We start from the raw sequence: 21,384 nt of genomic DNA, 5'->3' as shown, positions 1-21,384 counted from the left end.
GGATTGTGTAGTATAACTGATTCACAGTGCATACTGTCTCGCTACCCACTTATTTGAGAAAAAATGAACATTAACATGCAAACTGTGACATGCCTACTCACCAGTGAAGTCTTCTGTACAGCTTACTGTCTAATGTGTATCCTTTCAATATAGTCACCTAGTGACACAAGGTGTCACCCAAGCCAAGAACTTATACACACTCTTGACATTCAAAAAGACCACATCAACAAAAACAGTTCACTGTGTACTACTAGGCTTCTAGGCATTAGTACTATTTAAGATATCCTTTGTGTGAAGTATGCCCACATATTTGCTTCTATTAGATTCACTAAAAAGCAAATTACTGGATTATGACTGACTGCTTCTCTAAGAAGATCATACTAGTGCTGATACTAGTGCTGATACTAGTGCTGATACTGAGTCTGCAAACACTTGCTCACTTTGTCATACAGGGAATGTCTGCGTCAGACTGTGGAATGTGACCAGGGTTGATGAGGTACTGTTAATGCAGTATAAAGTTTAATCGGCTTCTTTTCTGACCACTCTTACATATCTTTGTATTCAAAAATGAATGACTGAAGGAGAGGTTCTCAATCCTTTCAAAATTTCATTAACTTTTACTTGCCCCTCATTATGGTACAAATGATAATACCAGAAATTCACTTAGCCTCCTTCTTTCAGGGCCTCTTAGGATGAGAACATCATTGAAAAAGTTGAAGAAACCAGTGAAGTCCTACTTTAAAAGCCCATTTAGGACATTCTGAGAGCAGATTGTAATAGATTATGATTTCCAGCACAGCAAGCAGGCAGGCATGTCGAGTCCTGGGTCAGGAAATGTCTGACACACATACCGTCCTACTAGCCAAATCGAGCCCTTGAGCAAAGCACTTATGAGCAATGGCATTCCAGAAAGAATTTCAGACTGGTTATAATTCATCCGGCTCGTGTTTTCATTGTAGGCCTATTTTAGTGATGCAAACATCCCGAGCAGGTTGGAATTTCACATGCTTTTACATAAAAACACCTTAAAGATACAGCACTTTTAATAAAACGAAATGAACATATGCTGGGGTGTTAAATTAGACATGATAAATGAGATCCATTAAAGAATAATTATCAATAGCATTCAAATAGCTGCTCTTTGAGCCTCTGGAGCGAAGGGGGTGAAAAAACAAATGCTAATGAATGAAACTGCAGAGAGCATGAGGGCTACACTTAGACCTGTAAGGTGAGAAACTCTTGAGCAGACTGCAGAGGTGAAGAATGGAGAAAGCCAACCAGCAGCAGCATTGCTGGAGGCTCAGGCAGAAGTTAAAGAGGCAGCAGTAGAACAATTAATAAAAAACTAGAAGCTGGAGAAAGAGAAGATGGTTTCAGTTCTGATGCTTGGCTAGCTGTAAAGGACTTAAGGAAAATGGTGGTGGGAATGACATGAACAAGACGGACGTAACGCAAAACAAACAGAAAGACGAGGAAACACACACAGAGGTAAAAGGTAGGGCATACCTGGGTACTGAGCTGCTCCTGCACCAAAGGAAGGGAAAAGAAAAGAGAGAGAGAGAAGCGTTAGCAAATCAAGCTTCACATAAAGCCCCAGTGCAGCTGAACAAGCATGAGCCAGCACAGCAGAGGTGTCAAAAAAGCATTCATCCGTTATAGTCACCTTTAAGCACATGGAAAGAAGGTGCAACGTGGATGCTATTCAAACAGAAAAAGAGAAGACTTTTTTTTGTGCTGCAGAGCTATCAGAGCTGAAAATAAAAAAGCGGGTAACAATTTCAAGGTATATCTTAATCAGCTGATAAAACAGCGGGAGTCATGAATTTTAAACTGGAGGAGAGAAATCATCCGAGCTCTGTGTGAAGCCTCCCATAGAACATTACCTTAACACGTTCGCTGCTTTCTCGCAGCGCCGCACACCCTGGAACTTCATTAATTACAGCATGTCAACAGCACCTGGGCTCAGCCTCTCCCTTTCTCCAGCCCCAGCCACTACTGCAAATCAGGGGGCTAATGCACTGGCCCTGGAATCCACAGCACTGTTTTAAAAAGCACTTACAGCCAAAGAGAGTGGATGAATTGCGCTCCGAGTCAGATTCTGATTAGAAAACCAATTTCCTCCTTCGCGTTTTTGCCAAATTTCCGTCCTGGCAACACACTAATTATCATTCTTATTTCAATATGCAGGAAGCCGCAGCCACAGCTATTCAGCACACAGACAGACTTCTTGCTCCAGCTCTGTGTCAGAGCACTCCTGGTTTCTCTGTCAGAGTCCACTGTATCGGCCTGGTACTGGCCACGATAACCACAATAGCCTCAGTAAGATAACACGAGAGATATGCATGAAGTCATAGGTCTGTCTAACCACAGAAATGACCACAGAAAATGATCTTCCAGCACAATCCAATACAGTGCAGCACCCACACAGGGCCAAAAATATACATCCAAAACTGCAGCTGAGGCCTTAAGGCTAGGTTTCACGTTAAAAAAAACATTTCCCCAAGAATCAAAGGTTCATCAGTCAGAACATTTTTGCTGTTTCATGTTTGCATTTTAGTTTATACTGAAGTACCAAAGCTAGTAGACAGTACTGGGCGAAATACAGAGATTTATTTAATTTCCACTCAAAACAGCCATTAAATACATGTTTTTCAGCTTTCAGATTAGATATAAAATTATCCACTTGCATAAGGAAGGGGAAAGTCATAAGAAAGTAAGCCATGAACAGGAATTTCCAAAATGGGAGTTCAAACCATACAGAGAAAATGAGATTCCTAACAACTATGTAATACCTGGAACACCACCACCATAAGGAAAACAGTAATTAAAGCTTTTGTCTTTGAGAGAGAGGAAAAAAAAAACAATCAAGCTCCACTTTTACTTCAGATCTGAAAACATCCACAGGTGTTTCTGATCATCCTTCCACTGTGAGAAAAGACTCAACACTCAACACACCGTCTGAAAGGATGTGATTTTAAGAAGCTGTTATAGAGAAAGGGGAATAGACAAAAAAAAAATCTGAAAATCACACAAAAACTGAAAGCACTTCTTCCAAAAAGAATGGAAGCTGTAATAAAGAGAAAGGTGTGGAAACAATAAATACTAAAAATCTTCATATTATATTTAGCTCATAAAGATTCTGTGTAATTTTCTGTTAAATATCTGTTTTCTGTATTTTCTGATATCAAAACATGACTATCTTACAACACTATGGGCAATTAATAGAAAAGTAAATACATAAAAGGTCTCTGACTTCTGCACATTTTAAAAGCTGGAACAGGGCAGAAGATTTTATCTCATGGTTGAACTGATGTGAAAGTTTTGTTCACCTTTTCCATTCATTTTGCCCTGCATTCTTTCATTTAAAATATTCTAAGCTGAAGTGATAAACCATGCTAGCATTGTGCAGACTGCATGCCTAAATCATCATATGCTTGTGTCAGACCCGTCTGAAACAAAAACAACAGTAGTTAGCACTTTGAACTACTTTAAGTTTTATTTTACTTTTGTTCATTTTACAGTGCTACTTTATATACAGTTTGAGGACTGTAGTCAATCAACAAACAAATTCGAAAAACCAATATGACTAGTCGTCTATATTTGGAATAAGAGGAAAATTGTGTAAATAGGAATCTGTTCTAAATACTGTTTTGCGTGCAATTACCTGCCTGACTGCTCTGAACGTGCATCTGCTCACTCTGTATACTTTTCTGCTACAGTATGTGTGTAGTATATGTGTGGGTAGAATATGGAATGCTGCTTTAGGATTCATGACATGGGCCTGAGTGCAGTCACTAACCGGTCGTGGGCCACAGAGGAGCAGGGGCCACCCAGGAAATCAGACCTCTGGAACAGCAGCCACATGAACGACTCTAGCCATGTTAAGTAAATGCCAAATGTCATAAGAATAATGTTGCATTGGTTTGTCAACTCTAGGGCCTGCAGAGGTCTTGCCAGGCCTTTTCGAAGGCCACACATCTTGAGTGGGAGATGTCCATGTCACTGCTTTGCACTCCTGCCCCCAAGGTAAGGTTAAATGCTCCAACCAGAGGAATGCATTAAACATGAGTAAGCCCACACGAGAGCGGCTCCCTACTCCAAAACGATAGCGGCATTAACTTGGGGGTCAGCATGCATGAGCTGAATTAATGAAGCCCTTGTGCCTCTCTTTACGTTCCCTTCAGCCTCGAGAGCACTTCACCCAGACCTCCGTGCCTGCACGCTGGATATGAATAAACTCTACTATCACCAGAGCACTGATTAAGAACAGACAGAGCGGGAAAGTAGCAAGAGCGATCTAGACAAGGATGAAAGTGAGCGTGCATTGCACAAGCATCATTAACATAATAATCACTATTAAAACACAATGCAACTGTCTGGAAATAGCCACCCCTACATAAACATCCCCTATTACCATGTCCTCTTGACCAGGCCTCGCAGTAAGGGCTGCGAGCGAGAGCATGTTGTGTGTGCTAGGGCTTCTGGACATGATTAGTAGGCCCTTACTGCAATCTTCCATAGTGAGGCCAAGGCCAAAGAGCAGCCTCTACCCACTTCACACCGAGCGGCCGGCCGTGGTGTGTGCACCTCCCACGCAAAAGGAGGAGAGAGACTGGTATTGTATCCCACAGCCTCTCTCTGAGAGCACATGCTCTCCCGGGCACCATTGGCGCATGTCGAATTGCGAATCCACTGCCTGTGGGGTGTTAAATTAGACAAGATAAGTGAGCTCCATTAAAGCATAATCATCAATAGCATTCAAATAGCTGCTCTTTGAGCCTCTGCCATTGGAGCTTGAAACAGAAGGGGGTAAAAAACAAAACTGTTTTCCCAGCAGAAGACACTAAAAGTGTTGCCGAGCAAAAATTAGAGTTGCGCGCCCATATGACTTCATGAAGATCACAGCCAGTTTCGAGGGTTAGCGTTTTTCTCTCTGCCAGAGGCCTCATTTTGGAATTTTCTTTTCGAGGCGTGGGGAAGGGGCATGAGAAAGAGCGCCAGCTGATCTGGGAGGGCTGTAAAAAGTGAAAGAGCAAAAGCAGAGACCCTTCTGGTCACTTTAGACAGACAGGACTGGAGCGAGAGTATACCTGATCCATAATAGGGAGGGATTTATGGTGTGTCTGCTGGGCTGTGATTAGACACCACTGCTGCCACTCTGATAAGCTCCTCATTGATGGGAATATTCACCCTGCTGTCCTCAAGCCACCTCACAGGAGGGAGGGGTAAGGGGAAAAAGAGGAAGAGAGAGAGAGTGAGAGAGAGAGAAAGAAAGAAAGAGAGAGGGGTCACCTTCTCCAGCATCCACAACCTCCATCAGCCTCTGACTTTGAAGCAACTTTTGAGGTTTCCTGAACTTAGAGTTTATTCAGAGATGCCACGGTGTCTCCATGAGCTAAACTGAGCCGGTAATCCAGACGGTTTGAAATTCGACGTGCAGCGCCAGGCTCCTTTCACCATTCAGAATAATCTTGGGGATTAATTTCCTCCCAGTGTGAAAGCTTGGCACTGCTATATGACATTCCAAGAGAATCCACTGAAGGCTGGCCAATTGCGTGGCCGCTAACCTGCCAAAAGGGCTGGCCTTTTCAGGGATACTTTGAAGGCTAAAGGTCTTTCCTCCCTTCCTGATAGGTGGTAGGAACATCCTTGTCATGAGCGTGAATCTATTCAGTCATTTGGTACATAGACTCCTGACTGTAGGCTACAAAGAGGACTTCAAATGGGACCTGCCAGGCCATCATGTAATTAAAAGGTTAGGAGAGTGCAGTCCTATTTCCACCTCAAAGGGAACTAGACAGAAAGGGCAAGGATGTGTGGAGTGGTCAACAGGGATGTTCAACCATGTCTTTCTGAACAGTGCAGTTCAACTCTGTGTCACGCTGCAGGAGTTAAAAGACACATTTGCCGCTTATCTTGCTGCAGGAAAAAGTCGATCTAAGATCCAATTCTGATTAACAATCCCAACAACGAGGTGACATTTACATTCGTCATGGCTTCCGTCACACCCTCAGCAAAGGCCCCACATCTCAGAAAAAAATGATAAGGCTCAAATTCCATAAAATGCTGTTAGATGTTTCAGAAAAAAGAGTGAAATGTTGCTTTCAGCAGTTCTAAAGGTTGTTTAAGATGAATCCTGTGGCATATGGACTTATGGACACTCACTCAAAACTTGAGCATATCATTATTAGTAAAATGTTGATTTTCCATTTGAAATGCAAACATCATGCCGGAACCTCTTTGTGAGCCTGTATGTGTGGCATCAATACATGCAGATGTATTATTTCAAGCTTTACAGGACTCATATTTTGCTGGTTGTTTTCTCCTGATTCAGTTATGTTAACTCTTTCAATTTAACAAAAAAATCAAACATAATACTGCTTTAAGCAATACCTTACATGTTATCTCTGTCAGCTCCCACACCTGTTCAGTGTTATGATCTATCATATAATTACCAGATGAAAAGGTGCTTTTATTATTGTTATTAATAATAGCAATATTAATAGTATCTCTGTAGTACTAAACTACTAGTAATGTTCTTGGAAACAGCAGACGTACTTATAGGGATTAAAGAAATGACATAAAAAAAATATACCAGCATTTTTTCCCCCAGTAATTTTGAGACGAACCCTAACTCTGAAGTGGATGTGGGAGCAAATAAGTTGAAGCGCAATTTTTGCCAAACAAATGATAAAACAAAGAAAAGAAAAAGAACCATTTATCGTGGTTCTATGCAGTTATCTGAAAAAGATCAGAATAAGAGCCTTCTGTTACAAGCAGGGGCCTACCAGCTTTCATCTCAAGCAAAAATCAGCACTACAAAAAAGCTGTATAATGGTTACCTCTGCTTTCTGTTTACCTCACTTCCTCCTGCCTAACTGAAGATTCACACATCAACTAATACAGGGGTTTTAAGCATGTTAGCATGTAAATGGGTCTGACATATTTCCCAAAGAAAAAAAAATCACTTAATATCTATGAGAACGGACAATAAACCAATTTCTAATTGGGTATGGTAAACAATGATGCCCACTTAAACTACTGAGGACTTTTTAAAAAGTAAGAACTCACAGTCATTCAGGGATACAGTAATAAAGGATTTGAAACACAATGTCACATATTTTAAAGTGTCCTTCAGCCAGCACAAAAACACGTTACATTCAGTGTGAAAAATCAATACTGCACCCTGAACAATGGACTCGGCAGAGACCATGAAGACCCTGTTCTCGTACACTTTGTGTCAAGCAAAACATTTTTGTCTATTATGAGGAAAGAAAAGGTCAGTGTTCTGACAGAGTGGGGTACAATCATAATGAAAATATAAACAAATAACAAGAACATTTTTGCATTAAGAAATAGAAGAGTACAGTCGACATTAAGGTTTTATGTGAAGAATGAAAGCCGCCTCTGGAGGCAGAGCAGTGGTAGTTTGAAGGTGAGGATTTCACAAAAAAGGGGGTCAATTCAAACACTGCAGCACTGCAAAACACAGCAGAGGGCCAGTGTCTCTTCCGGAGGAGATGGCCAGGATTTACTGTCTCGGATATCTATTCATCGATGCATTATCGAGAGGCTTGGATGAGATTAATTTTGTCCAAACATTCTCATGGAATTCAGAAATGACCATGCCTGGTTGCAGAGAGACGACACAATGCAGCCAAACCCCCTCCGCCTTCCTCGCTTTCTCTCGCAGGCCATGCTTTCTACTTAATTAAATCAGCCTGCCCCCTCGTATCAGATGTTCTTTGATGGAATACTAAAACATATCCATTCTCCTAATGCCATTACAGAGAACAGGGCAGGGAGATGGACGCTTTAATCCCCAGGATCAGCCCACACAAAAGACAGAGCGGCCACTGCGCCGCCATTAGCTACATATTTGCCCCTAAGATAGGAGCTTCCAGATTCCCTTGCTGCTGACAGATACGACAAAGGCTGCCTCTGACATTCAACTTGCTTTCACTCCTCCTCCACCCTTTTCTGTTTTCTTGTTACAGTGCAGTGTAATGAGTGATGTTTCTGACATGGCACAGTGCTTCCCCACCTGATGCTGCTGCAGCAAAAGCCAAGACTTCCAAACGAGTGTTCCCCATCACTCCGGAAACGGGATACAGTCACAGAAAGGAGCTAAAAACTGTGCTCAGTGGCGGCTCTTTTTATCTGCTGGAGGTACACAGCGACGACAGGTTTTAGCAACAGCGCGACTACATTGAAACACTCATCACTTTGATACGGAGTAGGAGTTGCTGAACCCAAACAATAAACTCCCTCAGTGACAAAAGCTGCCACTGCCTGCATAAAGCGACTCAGGCTTGAACTCTCTGTCTGAACGTCTGCTCAGCTCCTGTAAAGCCTTGGATACATTAAACAAAATTAAGTGTCTACATTTATAGTCTACATTACTCTTATGCTCCATTTTTTCCTCTGAAATGCACTTATGATGTTTCTGTGGTTTTATGTACCACAAACAGTCAGACTTTATTAAAAACCTAAATATCCCAACCTCTATTTATCCCTCAGAACTAAACAGGCAACTTTTATCACTGTGCCTTTAAGACTGATATGTAAAAAACCTCTGATCGGCCACCCATTTTTGTGCCTCATTAAAGAAACTGACATTTAGACTGAAATCCTCAGGAGCACTGAATCAATTGCAATGCAATGAAATAAACTTCAGTCACTCATTTCATATCAGGATCCTTTGAAGGGTTACGATGATACATTGTTTTCCCAACAGCCAAGAACAGTACAATGTTCAATCGTTTTGCGCTACTGCTAAACTGCTTTAAGCTGGACGTGCGGTCATATGTAAATGTGTTTGCAGTTGTGACATCACAACCATGACAAATTCAAAATGGGCTGTTTGCAGCTCAGTTTTCATATCTGGAAAGTATCGACTGGAGACCATATTTGGATGACACAAAATATTCTGAGGAAAAAAAATTATTCAGTGGGTCCTTTAGAATTGTAACAGATCATGAAAACACTGGGTACATCACTCCTGATTTAGATACATTTTTATGGCAGCTAAAGAATTACGGGTTACACATGAGGCATTCCAACACACACAAAGCAAATGCAAAATCATAGTAACTTCTCATGCTCAGAAGTTACTATGAGTCTCCAATACCAAAAGAAACATGGGATTAAAAAGCATGAAATCAGAGTCCATTGCCTCTTGCAGACTTTTAAAATTTCTGTGCCAACTGCCTTCAACTGCCTCAAAATCTGCAGACCAAAGCATAAGAGCACCAAGTCAGATCACTTGTGAACTGTGGCTGTAATCAAGGCAGAATATTTATAAAATAACCCCGGTTTAATGCTCAAGTTGTTAAGTTGGAAAACTGTCACACCACCAAATTACCCATTTGCATTCGCACAGTCCAAGTGCTAATGTTGGATGATTTGTCCTGAATCATAAACACCACTCCAACTTGTTCCAAAGCTATTGGACTCCACCACCCAGTTTCAATGCTTCACAGCCCAATACTTATGACCACGTGCAGCTGCTCCAGAGCATCCCATGCTGTTGGTCAATGCTTTTCTATGGAGATTAAAGAAGCTGTGCATGTGTAGTATAGTGTAAAGTAATATAGTAGTATAGCATAGTGTAAATTAAGGGACATTAAGGGACAGGCCAACATTGACTTATCTAGTATCAGACAATGTACTGGCTTGTCATCCCACACTACCGTCAAATGAGGTAATGTGAAAGTTGCACATATTTTCACAGCTCTATGAGCCATTTGAGTTCAACTTTCTTGTGGTAACCTCAGGAATTCATGAGTTTTACAATTTTATAAGGACTGACTGAAAACATTGTACTGCAGTACTGTGCTGGGACTGTGCCAGCTTGCTTGGCTTTCTCCCAATTCAATGACGCCAGTGGTGTGGGTGGGGCACCCTAATGGAGGCCTGATGGGGGGATGTAGATGAAAGTGGGTGGGGGGGGGGTGCAAGATAGGTGCCCGGGGCCGACCCTGTGGGCTGTTAGCGCACTGTCAGGTGGAAGAGTGTGTGGAGGAACCCCACTGAGCCCTGGGCCCATTATTTCTGCTCCAGACAGCCCTGGCTTAATCCCCTCATTTGGGAGGTCATCGCAGATCATTATACAGTAGGGTGCCATTACAGAAACACTCCACCGGACTGATTTCTCCCCCAACATAAATACATGACTCCAGGGATCTGCTTGGCCTCAACCTCTCCCTCATTCTCTCTCTGCCTCTCTCTCTGCTCCTCTCTCCCTCTCTCATTCCCTATCTGGCTTCCTCCATTCTCTCTCCTACTTTTTATATGGATCCAGAAAAGCGTGTAATTAAATCTGCAGAGAATGCATGAGCAGGAACAAGTGATGCAGTCAGCCAGAATGTGTGCATTGCTGTACAGTGGGATAAAGAGAGGCAGGATGAAGGGGGTGGAGGGTGGGGGGGGGGGGCAAGTTTGCACTGATCTGACAAGGCAAAAGAGACACACACAATCACACGCATTCACAGTTCTTTTCCCACCGCACCCTGACAAAGGAAAGGTACACTCATTTTCCACAACAAGTAATATTTTTACACACGTTGCGGTACCGATTCTCCAAAAAGCCTCGCTAAAAGTCTGGTAGCCAGAAAGTGATCACAGAATTTCCTGTTTTTTTTTTACAGCCTGCTCTGTTCTTCACGCCATGCAGACGAAAGCAGAGGCCTGAAGAGGTGGCGCTTTGCTTGACTGATTTGTAAACAATGGCAAATACATTTTCATTGTCCTGGGTTTAATTGGTAGATAAAGGCAGCTCATTAGCAGCGAGGAGCAGAGACATCCATTTCATCCCTGGAGTCGGTGTCACAGATGGGCCGGCAGTCTGCGTTCTGACTCCAATTGCCTCCACTGTAGAGCTTACATAAGTGCGTCAGTTTCGATCTCTGCGGGGGCATTAAGGCCACGGCACAGTACAAAAGGAAAAGCCCAACAAGCTGACATGGCGCCGTTGCTGAGGACACCCATAAATACTTAATATACACCAATTATCTGCATATATGTATGAGAGCATGGCTCTGACCAATTATAGATGTCCCACACAGGCCATAGCCACAGAAAGCATAGAGGATGCTTTCCTTTAAACTCAACTCTTGAAAGAGTCCTTTGTGTGATGTCACATAACCCAAGACAATGTTCCTTCCACTAGTATGTCTGCTATGAAAAGAGAAAAGGTTCTTTGAACAAACCCCAAGAGACTTAACATGCATCATTTCGATCCTTTCAGACACCTGATGGGGCCATGCGCAATCCTCCAGAAAGCTTTGAGGTCGTTTTTTTCCACAGAACCGAGAGAACAGGGAAAGAATGGTGTGTGTGTGTGTGTGTGTGTGTGTGTGTGTGTGTGTGTGTGTGTGTGTGTGCGCGCATCACAGCATTTGGCTGGAAATGGGGCAGCTGCTCTTACAGGAGCCGTCATTCATCACTGGCCCAGGCTGTCTTCATCTCCCCCTGCTGCACTCAGGACTAAAACACATTTACCTCAGAGGATTGCTGCAGGCCGGGGCCGTGCTCATTCTCAGGAGCTGCATGTGGGGGAGTGTGTGAGTGTGAGTGAGAGAGAGAAAGAGAAAGAGCAAGGAAGCAAGAGTGGGAGAGCGAGGGAGCAAATGGGTGAGAGACAGGGAGCGACAGTGAAAGAGAGCGCGAAACAGAGAAAGAACAGTGAAGAGAATACGGTGCGATGCAGGTCGATAAATGTGTCGCTAAACTTGCTCCAAACTCTCCGTGAACTCTTCCAACTGTGAAACGGCACCGCTGCCAAATGCCATGAAAGAGAGCAGGCGAGGAGAAGGGTATTAATTGTCAGCTGTTGTTTTAAACCACCCCGAGTTTTCAATTAATCTACTGACATTCAGCTACAAAAGGAGTGATTACAGAGAAAAGGTTACAGCTACACTGGAGTTCTCAGATGGAATCCTGGAGTGTCACATGATGAGCAAGCTAGGCGTTGTCATTTAGATATAAAGTTATGCTGGGAAATCGGGCAGAGTGACTATTCCGCTCTCAAGACTCAACCCGTCATGTGAACAAACAGTCCTTCCACTTCACACCTCATTTCAGGCAGAGGACTGATTGTACGTGCTTGGCAGTTCCATCTGAAGTGCTGCCTCACTGCTATTACATAGCACAGATTCTTCTAGAATAAGCACCACCAGCCTCAGCGCAGCTCTTGGAAAATTGAACTCTTATAAACACTCAATTTCTACATGGGAATGAAGGCAAAAAGAGCCTGTGCATTTCAAAAGCGGAATGAAGCTCACAGGGGAACACAATGACTGCCAGTCAACGTGGGATAATAGATCTGTGGGCCGGCTGATACCTAAAAGAGCTTTGGAATAGATCTGCGATCTGGATTACTCAGTGACTGCTTGCAGGACATTTATATTGCGTTAAATGTGCCATTCCTATGCCAGCCTTGTCTGCTTGGAAAGAATGGGCTATTTGTTTTGCACCACTGGAACGAGCCATCGCTCGTGCATTTGTTCTACAAAAAACCTACAGTTTACATTTAAAGTGCTGGCAGCCATGAGTGCCAATGTTGATAAGTGGCATTGCCAAGCAAAGTGATATTGAGAGTGGCCGGTTTGTTTACTTGACTCGGTGAACCCAGGATGGCTTATCCATGTTGTCAAATGCAATAACACGAGCACTGGTCTGTTACCCATTTTGGACCACGTAAGGTCCTTATTCACAACAAAATGTCATGGACGGATGCTACTCTATTTAGATGTTGTCTCAGGGACCGAATCAGCATTCACAGCTGCCACCAATCAATGGTGTCCGCACAGACATGTCTGTGTGCACCTGCCATACTGGCACATTACGCCCACCCATAATTCAATTTACCACTCAATCCTATTTCCATGGCCTGTCATATTTATGCCAGGCCAAAAAAAGAAAGCAAAAAATAGGGAAGAAGAAGAAGAAAGAAGCAAGAGAAAGAAAGGACATAATAAACCCACCAAAGGGGAGGGAAATGACAAGTGAGTGGAAAAACGGTTAAGGGATAAAAACAAGCTCAGTGATGTCTCAATTGAAAAGGGACTTGCTACTATTTAGAAATGGATTACTGGGAAAAGTCAATATTAAACAAACAGCTTTGGACTTAAGACCCAACTTACAAAGGTATTAAGATTAGAAGGAGCGATAAAAGCAGAGCGATTCTGGATTCTATTGTTTTGGACTGCAGCAGCTTGGAGGTAGGCGAGATCATGGGAGTTGAGCTCGAACATCGGTCCTAGGAATTGCACAGGATTTCCACGGACATGGCAATAAGCTACATGGATTTTTTTCCTCTGGGCCAGCCTGTTTGATCTGGAGGCAGGCTGGGCGGAGGGGATATGGGGAGCAAGTGTTAAGGGCCTGACGAGGTGTTGTTGTTCAACAAAACTGAAGAGTGTGTACATAACCTGCATCTGAAGTGTCATTTCTCCTCATATTCTCCTTCTCCGGCTCTCCATCTCCATCCCCTGTCTTCCTCTGATATGATGAAAAAAGCTTTACTTTTTTTCCCCCTGACCTCCACAAATCAGTACAGGGACCAGAGATCATCTTTTCTAATGTCATCTCTTTCTATCCGAAGCTGACACACACCCAGCACACTGAGAGCCCATTTGTCCCATAAAGGTCATCTTAACGTGGATAACACAGATTTTGATGCTGTATAAGTCTTAGTTCAGAATAAGCTCACATCCAGTCTCCATGTGAAACTGCAGTACTGGACAGCTGTACTGTGCTTGCCAAGCAGCTTTGTCTTGCGGTTATAAATGTTCCAGGAGAGAACTTGTTCTTTTCCTGGTTCCTTTTTTCTCTCCACTTCCTCTGGCCCCCTCCTCAGCACCTGGGCTCTTTGGCCACCCAGCCCAGACTCTGAATCCCAGGGTAGTAACATCCATCAACCCTGACACCAATCACCGGAAACCCCCACAAAACGCTTCCTCCAATTTGCTTGCCATTTCAATGTCTTTCAGCGGAGCCTCCATCAGACACCTGTCCCAACCACCTGCTACCTACTTCACTGAGCGTGGCAGAGAAGAGGAAACAGTTTATAATCAACAGTGAATTTCTAATCTTCATCCACTATTTTTATCTACTCGCCATACACCAACACACATACAAATGCTGCACGTTTCCTCACACACACCGGCGCACACTCCCCTCGATGGATATCACAGCTATCAATCAGCCATAGCTTCTGGCGGAGAAGCGAAGAGTGCTTCAAAAGGATAGGCTACATCTGCTGCAAAATAGCTCTATTCGTGCCACTTTTTGGGGAAGTGTGCGTCAAGTCAGAGCCAGGACACTTACCAATCCCCACCTTCAAAAGCTGAAGAAGAGAAGAGACAGACAAGAAGCAAACTCTGTGTCCTACTGTGAATAGAACAATCGGCAAACGCTGCAAACACCGCAGTGTCCTCAGCCGCCACCAGCTATGTCATCTTGACATCATTATTCAAGAACCCTTATTCTCTGTTTAGGTGGAGAAGTAATGATGTACCATACTGTAGCATAGACTGTTCTATTCATGAGACCCCATTAGAGAGGTTACAATTTTCAAACGTTTTCTCCATCTTTATCCCTCTCTATCTGAATATGCACATTTTCAAAAGGAAAACAATATGGATGTCGCAACGAGAAAATATTCTATATTACACTTCTATACTAGTGCTTAATATTCCTTTACTGAACGTAGATGCAACTATGATGCAACTAAGAGTGTCTAATGAATAAATTAGACAACTTTGGGTCTTTTCACACCTTGTGGGTTCCCTGACCATGTATGTTTTCACTTCCAACTGCACATAAAACACACCGTGCCTGAATACCTGCTCTGAATTTGGACATCCATCTTCCTGGGGTGCCAAGCGTGCTGTGCTAGATCATATGGGTGGAATCAGAAATTGTGCAGACCACTGATCAAACACAACTGTCACAAATCAATGTCATTCCGGATGGAGAACTAGCATTTCTGAAAACAATAGTTAGCAATAGTTAATAGAAAGAATTGCTTTCTGTGACTCTACATGCATAGAAAAAAAAGTTAATAAGAACTTCTCCACTGTTTCTACGATTGTCAGTTTTTCTGTTAACAATACTGTCACATAATAAATGCCTACAGAGAACCCCGTGAAATTCTCAAGGTTCTTTCATATAATGGTAGATTAGTAACCGTACCATGCTCTACCGTACTGCCCACTGGTGAAACACCATGTGATTGTATGATTCCTCCAAAGTGGTCTGGTCACCAATGCATTGATTTTTCTTTGCATTTAAAAGTATGTGAATTAAAGGGAGCACTGTGGCCTAAAACTAGCTCTATTCTAAAACACAAGTATGCTATTTGTCATATTACACAGTATTCTGCCATGCAGCACTGCATCCCTCAGCCTAATTAGTCTGACTTCAGTCTGAATTCACAGTTTTGGATTGTTTTTCAGGTTTTGTCTAATAATGTTCTCTCACTCTAATGTTCTCTGTGCAAACATGTCGAACAACCATAAGGATGAACTCGTGTATAGGCTAATAAATACAGATGTGGTATTAGGATTCTCAGTGGTAACATTACTGCATATTTCAATATTTCATATTGCAACATTTCAAACAGCCTACCTCATGTATCTGCCCCAAAACACTGCCTCATTCAGCATAACTGCAGAGGGTTCTCCTAGTCTTTACATCTCACTCTGTCTCAAAATGATTGTGGCACTGCATTAGGAGTCGAGTAGTAGCACTGTAGTCCAGATCACTAGAGTCTGAGTCAAGCACAACATGGAGTCAAAATCAAGAACAAGACTTTCTGACAGTCGAGTCCCAAGTCAAGCCTGAGACCAGGAGAGAAGATCGAGACCAGATTAGGATTTTTTAGAATACAAAAGAGGAAAAACAGGAGAAAAACAAGAAATTTGAATGTGAAGTTTATTGTATATTTATTATCATCCATTATACATGATCTACATTAATAAATAATAGTATATTTTAATATATATTCTGTAAAATGCAAATATATGCTAATACAAATATATTAAATACTATATAGCCTAAAAATATTCATTTTTATTATATTATAGTCCAAATTTGAAACTGTAGCTTTTGGAAGTAAATGATGGTGTTGAAACAAACCCTCATCCAAACAGGATGCCATGCCTGTTCTCTGTCTCTTCTTCTTTACAACTACAGAGTTGCCATCTAAAGTGAACTGAATGCAAACCAAACAACATACATCCATTTTTAGTACTACATGAAAACAAAGTAATAATAACATTCCGACCTGCCCCTTAGTGGATGCTTGAATTTTGCAACCAATGAACATCAACAAACATGTAATACTGTAATAATGAGTTAAGCTATCACGAAAAAGGATCAATTTGATCCTCAGCTGGCAGCAAACAGATTATATTTGAACTTGGAAAGAAAGGATTGTTTTATTCTGTTTGAATATTTAGTTGATATTTAATAATGATAGAAAAAATGAGTTTGTGGTTAATGTTTTACAGCTCAGATGGAGGCATTGCACCTGACTGATCTTGAGAACAACAGAACGAGTCCACCTTACCCTGAAACTGAGACAAGGCAGAGGCCAAATGATGTCCAAACCCAGACAAGACTGAGACCGTTAATGTTTAAGTAGAACACTAGCAAGTAAACATGTTTACAACAGATGTAACAATGACTCAATATTTAATTCGCGCCAGAGTGGCCCCGACCTAGAGCACAATAATTCAGAGTTGCACAAGTTACACTTCCAATGTTTTTGCTTGAAACATTTCCATATTTTCATACACTGCAAGTTCAATCAAAATTCACTTAAAAATTACAAGATATCATATGATTTACTTCAGATTTTTACTCCAAACTGCATGTCAAAACATTCACATTCATATTCAAATACCCAATTAAATAAACAAGCACTAAAATGATTTTGGGTATTCATGCCCATCCCTTGGCTACAGACCACCAGGGAAACCATATGAGCAGTGCATGTCCATATTCGTCAGTATGTTTTCTGTAACATATACAACTGTCTACGCACCCACACACACCCACACAGTGCAAGTCATTTCTGTGCTGTGCGCATGAGAGATGGGGGTAGCTGATGTAATCTGGCTGGGGCATCTATGCCGCACGTCCCGTGCGGGCAGCAGTGAAGCTGACAGTGCCCTGACATTGCAGTGGTCTGCTGCAGCCTCTGCTGTACTGCATGCCTGTCCTTGAGCCCCAAACAAACATCAGACTCCGAATTTGAGTCCATCACTGGGGCTGAGACAAGAAGACATGACACTACATGCTAATGACTTTCACCAGAGTCTCTGACAGGCCAGGTCTGGGGAAATCACCTCATCCTAATGACACGCCGCATGCAGAGAAGCAGAACATGGACGTTCCAAAGCACGAAGCCTCTTGTCCTCCTTCAGAACAATCAATCTGGAGCTTGTGCTAGGCTGAGAGCTGCAGAACTTTCTCTTTCGCTTTTGGCTGTGCGTCCTATTAGTGTGTGTAGCCTATATGAAGCGCCAGGAAATGTCCTGGGTGAGAGACGGCACTCGACCAGCAACATGCAGACGCCATCGATATGCAGCTCGACTGGACACAAATGAACGTGGATACGCTGCAGCTGAACACAGACGATTCCTCAGGTGCTTATTGATCATATTCAACTGAGGGCCACTGATATACATAAACATCCTCTTAAGCCAACGATGATAAAGTTTAAAAAGACCTCTATGCGATGAATAACTGCTTTTATTCTCTTTCCAAACACAGCTTTAGTATCTGCACAATTACAGAAATTGCCACCACTTGTTGCCAGAAGGCAGGAAAACAGTTTTATCCACCTAGATGAATGCAACCCCTCAAATGGCTGCTGATATCACTGAAAATGGCAACGGTTGTTCGGAGTAAAAAGTCAAACGCTTCAGAATGCTATCACCAAGAACTGCTGGAACGACTGTGTGGGAATTGGGTGTAATTCTTCATAGCTCGCAGCGCCAATGGCACCATAAATCCTGTATAAACCCTGCTACCTTAAATGATAGCTTAAAATGGCAAGCCCTTGTTAGGTACGAGTCCTCGGAGCACTGCTATGAAGGGGCCCCTAAAGCATGACACACTTTAGCAAAGAGACTTATGGTGTCACACAAGACATTAAAATACAGTGGAGAGCTTCTGGGAAGAGAAAGATGCGCTCACTCTATGAGGCAAAGCCACAGTGGGTTTACGTAATTAGGCTATTAGTACTCAAATGGCTACAGCGGCCTATAGCGCCACTTGAAACGCGTTCCCTCGTGCAGAGCAAGTGACGCTTGGGCATCCAGCTGTGAGTTCACAACAAGGATGCAACTCTAAGCATTTAAACTGAATGAATGCCACACTGAGTGAAGATTTGCAGGCTTCCAGGTGAACAACAGAGATTGTGTCTGTTATTGCTGAATTTTGTTTTAGTCACGTTAATTCTGGGGTTTATACTTTGGGCAAAATGAGGATTTTTTTGGGGGGGGTGGATTATTTGAAATTCAAATTGAATTTCCCAGTTCAGTGCAACCTAGGATACCTGTTTCCAGCAGACAACAGGTATTCTGTCTCTCTGTAAAAAAGGGCTGATCAATCATTTAAATGGCGCATTATGGAAAGCCAAACAAATGAGCACAAATGGATTGTAAACATCGAGCGAGTCTCTAACATATTCAGCCAGCAAGATTGATCGACAAAGAGTTATGCAAGAGAGGATGTGGTAATAAACCATCTCTGTTATCCATCAGAAAAATGGCCGTGTCACTTTATTTGTAGGGAAAAGAGAGAAAGAAAACAGCACACTTGGGAGGAATAATGATTTGATAGGTAGAATTCGCATCCTTAGTGGTTTTCTCTCTCCCTCTGTCTCCTCTTTCTCCTTCGTTTTTCTCAGACAGAGATCACAGGTTAGCCACTCCCCTCAGTGATCCAGGCCAAATTATTAGAGTTTACATTATTGTACATGGCACATGGTACAGAGAAAGGAAAGGAAATAATGAAGCTTCATTCATATAAGCCCCTTTTCTTCCTTTTTGAGCTGTGTGTATGAGGCGGCCCAGGCAGCCACTCTCATCTTCAAAGCCTCAGTCCTGTACTACTTTGAAGACAAAGGCAAAGGGTGCTTAAATATCACCCCTCCAAGAGGAAATGAAATTCTCTGAAGCTCCAATAATAAACAGCAGCCAGCACAGAGCAAAGGAGCCGATGGAGCTAGTTAGAGAGTATGAAGGGCTGCTATTCCAACACCTATGGACTTGATAACAAATGTTATATTCTTCTTCATCTGCTTCCCTTTCTTTTGCCCTGGATATTGGTGCCAAGATGATGTGTGTGCTATACCAGGACTTAATTTATAGGAAAACATTTATTGATCTGTCAGAAGTGAGTAGTGTGAAAAGTTTACAGGGAAATGTTGATTAATAGAAGGTCACTGACAAAAAATGGAACATTATCAATCAAAATCAATCATCACCGGCCATAGCATGAGCAAAGTCAAAAATCAGCAAAACTGTCTTGGAATACTTATTGTCTTAGACAGCATTTCATCTTTTATTTCCTACTCTTATATATTTGCAATAATGAGAGAACCAAGCTGGCCAGCTGGTAAATATGAAAACCAAAGAGAAAGGTTTTATCTTAAATGCGACAGTAATGACAGTTAATATGTTATAAACTATAAGCTAGCTAAATTTCTTTCAACATTTCATTCTGCACACCTGCTCAGATATAGAACTGGGTGAAGTATGTCACAATACTTCAAGACGTTTTCACAACACACAACATCCATCCATCCATCCATCCATCCATTTTCCAAACCGCTTCTCCGTCAGGGTCGCGGGACAACATGTTACTTGTTTTTAGACATCTGATAAGTTGGAACCAACAAAGTATACTGGTAGAAATAAAGGTACTACGCATGTACATATTTGTTCATCAAGGTATAAATAATGTAAAGGTACCCTTAAAAGAAAAACACGTTTTAAGGTCAAACTGTACCTTAAATAAGTTGTTCTCCGGTGATAAAGTACAAATTTGTACCTTTTTATAACCTACAGTTTTAAAACAGAACAATAAAATAAAAAGCCTGGAGACAAGATGGAGTGTGTGGAGTCAATAGAACTTTGAAAATATCATTTCAATGGATTATGGTACAGTTATGTTCCCTGACTAAAGCTGCTGAGATGTACTCTTGAGGGTACCACCCCAGTGACAAGAGGGATACTGCCCTAGTGACTGTTTCGTACCTTTTTTTTTCTGAGAGTGTAGTGCCATAAAAAATAAAAAAAAACTCTAAATACAATTAAACTGGTCTAATTATGTACCTGATCCCACAAGGGCCTAACTATGCCCAGTCAGGGAGCAGCACTGTGTCACCAGCAGAGCAGCACTACGGTAAATGGGGGGGTTAAGTGTCTTGCCCAAGGGTGCAATCATGTATATCCTGTCATTCCTGGAATTTGAACCTTCTTGTTGCTGGCTCACCTCTCCCACCACCAGGCTAACAGCCACCTTAATTAAGCTCTCTTTGTAAATAAACATGCAGTTGAGATAATCTGCAGAACTACTATATTCTTCATATAGTCAGAAAAGCATATCATGACGAATAGTAAGAATATTAAAGAACAAATATTCTGACATTCCCCAGACCTCCCTGGATATATATCCAATATTTTGGTGTATTTCACTGCATCCTACTCAAGTGCTTATTTTTTCTGGCCTTCTCAATGTCACCTTTTGTTTTTGCTTTTTGCCACTCCTGTCCATGTGATTCACATATGAAAATTTCTACATTCTAGCAATGCAAAAACGTCTTCACTCCATATAACACTGAAAGACATCTCCAGATTCATAATGCTGTGCCAAATGTGAACAGGCTACTCTCTACTCATTCTACAGATCTCACAAACTGGGGCTGTACTACTTGAGGAGGTGGCTGTTGATTTAACCATTCAATTACTACAAATATAGACTTGGCCATACTGTTTACAGCTTGTGTGTGTTCTGTGTTTATAAGTGTAGGTTTATATATGTTAGCTCACAGTAACTGGCCCTGTGGGAATTGTCCTGGCCCTCCTGATTATCCACTCCAGTACTGGCTGACCACATGCAGGCATGTTTGCCCAGGCTTGGTTCTAGCTATAGCGGCTCTTTCTGCAATGCTCAGCTTGCACCTGGATTGCGTTATGAATTAGATTGTAACATATTGTATGAAGTATGAGTTTGGCCTTACAGAAAAAGGTTATTTGTAATACTGCCCTGTGCTGCGGTGGTTAGCATGCAAGCAGTGAGGATACACAGTTGTGCACACAGCTGATCGCACTGCACATGTTTCAGCCAATCTGGCCCATGCAT

The 21,384-nt window shown here is 42.2% G+C and overlaps 1 protein-coding gene across 9 annotated transcripts in view; it reads right to left on the bottom strand.

The window, feature by feature from the left end:
• Positions 1–21,384, bottom strand: part of cadm1a (cell adhesion molecule 1a) — a 319,434-nt gene that overhangs the window by 99,737 nt on the left and 198,313 nt on the right. For 8 of the 9 annotated variants that reach the window (XM_017698539.2, XM_017698540.2, XM_017698543.2 and 5 more), the window contains exon 2: positions 1,507–1,524. The exons of the other annotated variant lie outside the window; for it this stretch is intronic. In XM_017698539.2, coding sequence (XP_017554028.1) covers positions 1,507–1,524 — 18 coding nt within the window. The remainder of the gene's footprint in view (positions 1–1,506; positions 1,525–21,384) is intronic. 9 annotated transcript variants of the gene reach the window in all.

The sequence above is a fragment of the Pygocentrus nattereri genome, chromosome 16 (assembly GCF_015220715.1).
Source record: "Pygocentrus nattereri isolate fPygNat1 chromosome 16, fPygNat1.pri, whole genome shotgun sequence".
Classification (NCBI taxonomy): Eukaryota; Metazoa; Chordata; class Actinopteri; order Characiformes; family Serrasalmidae; genus Pygocentrus; species Pygocentrus nattereri.
Note: the sequence above shows the minus strand (reverse complement) of the source record. Positions and strands in the feature narration are given on the sequence as shown.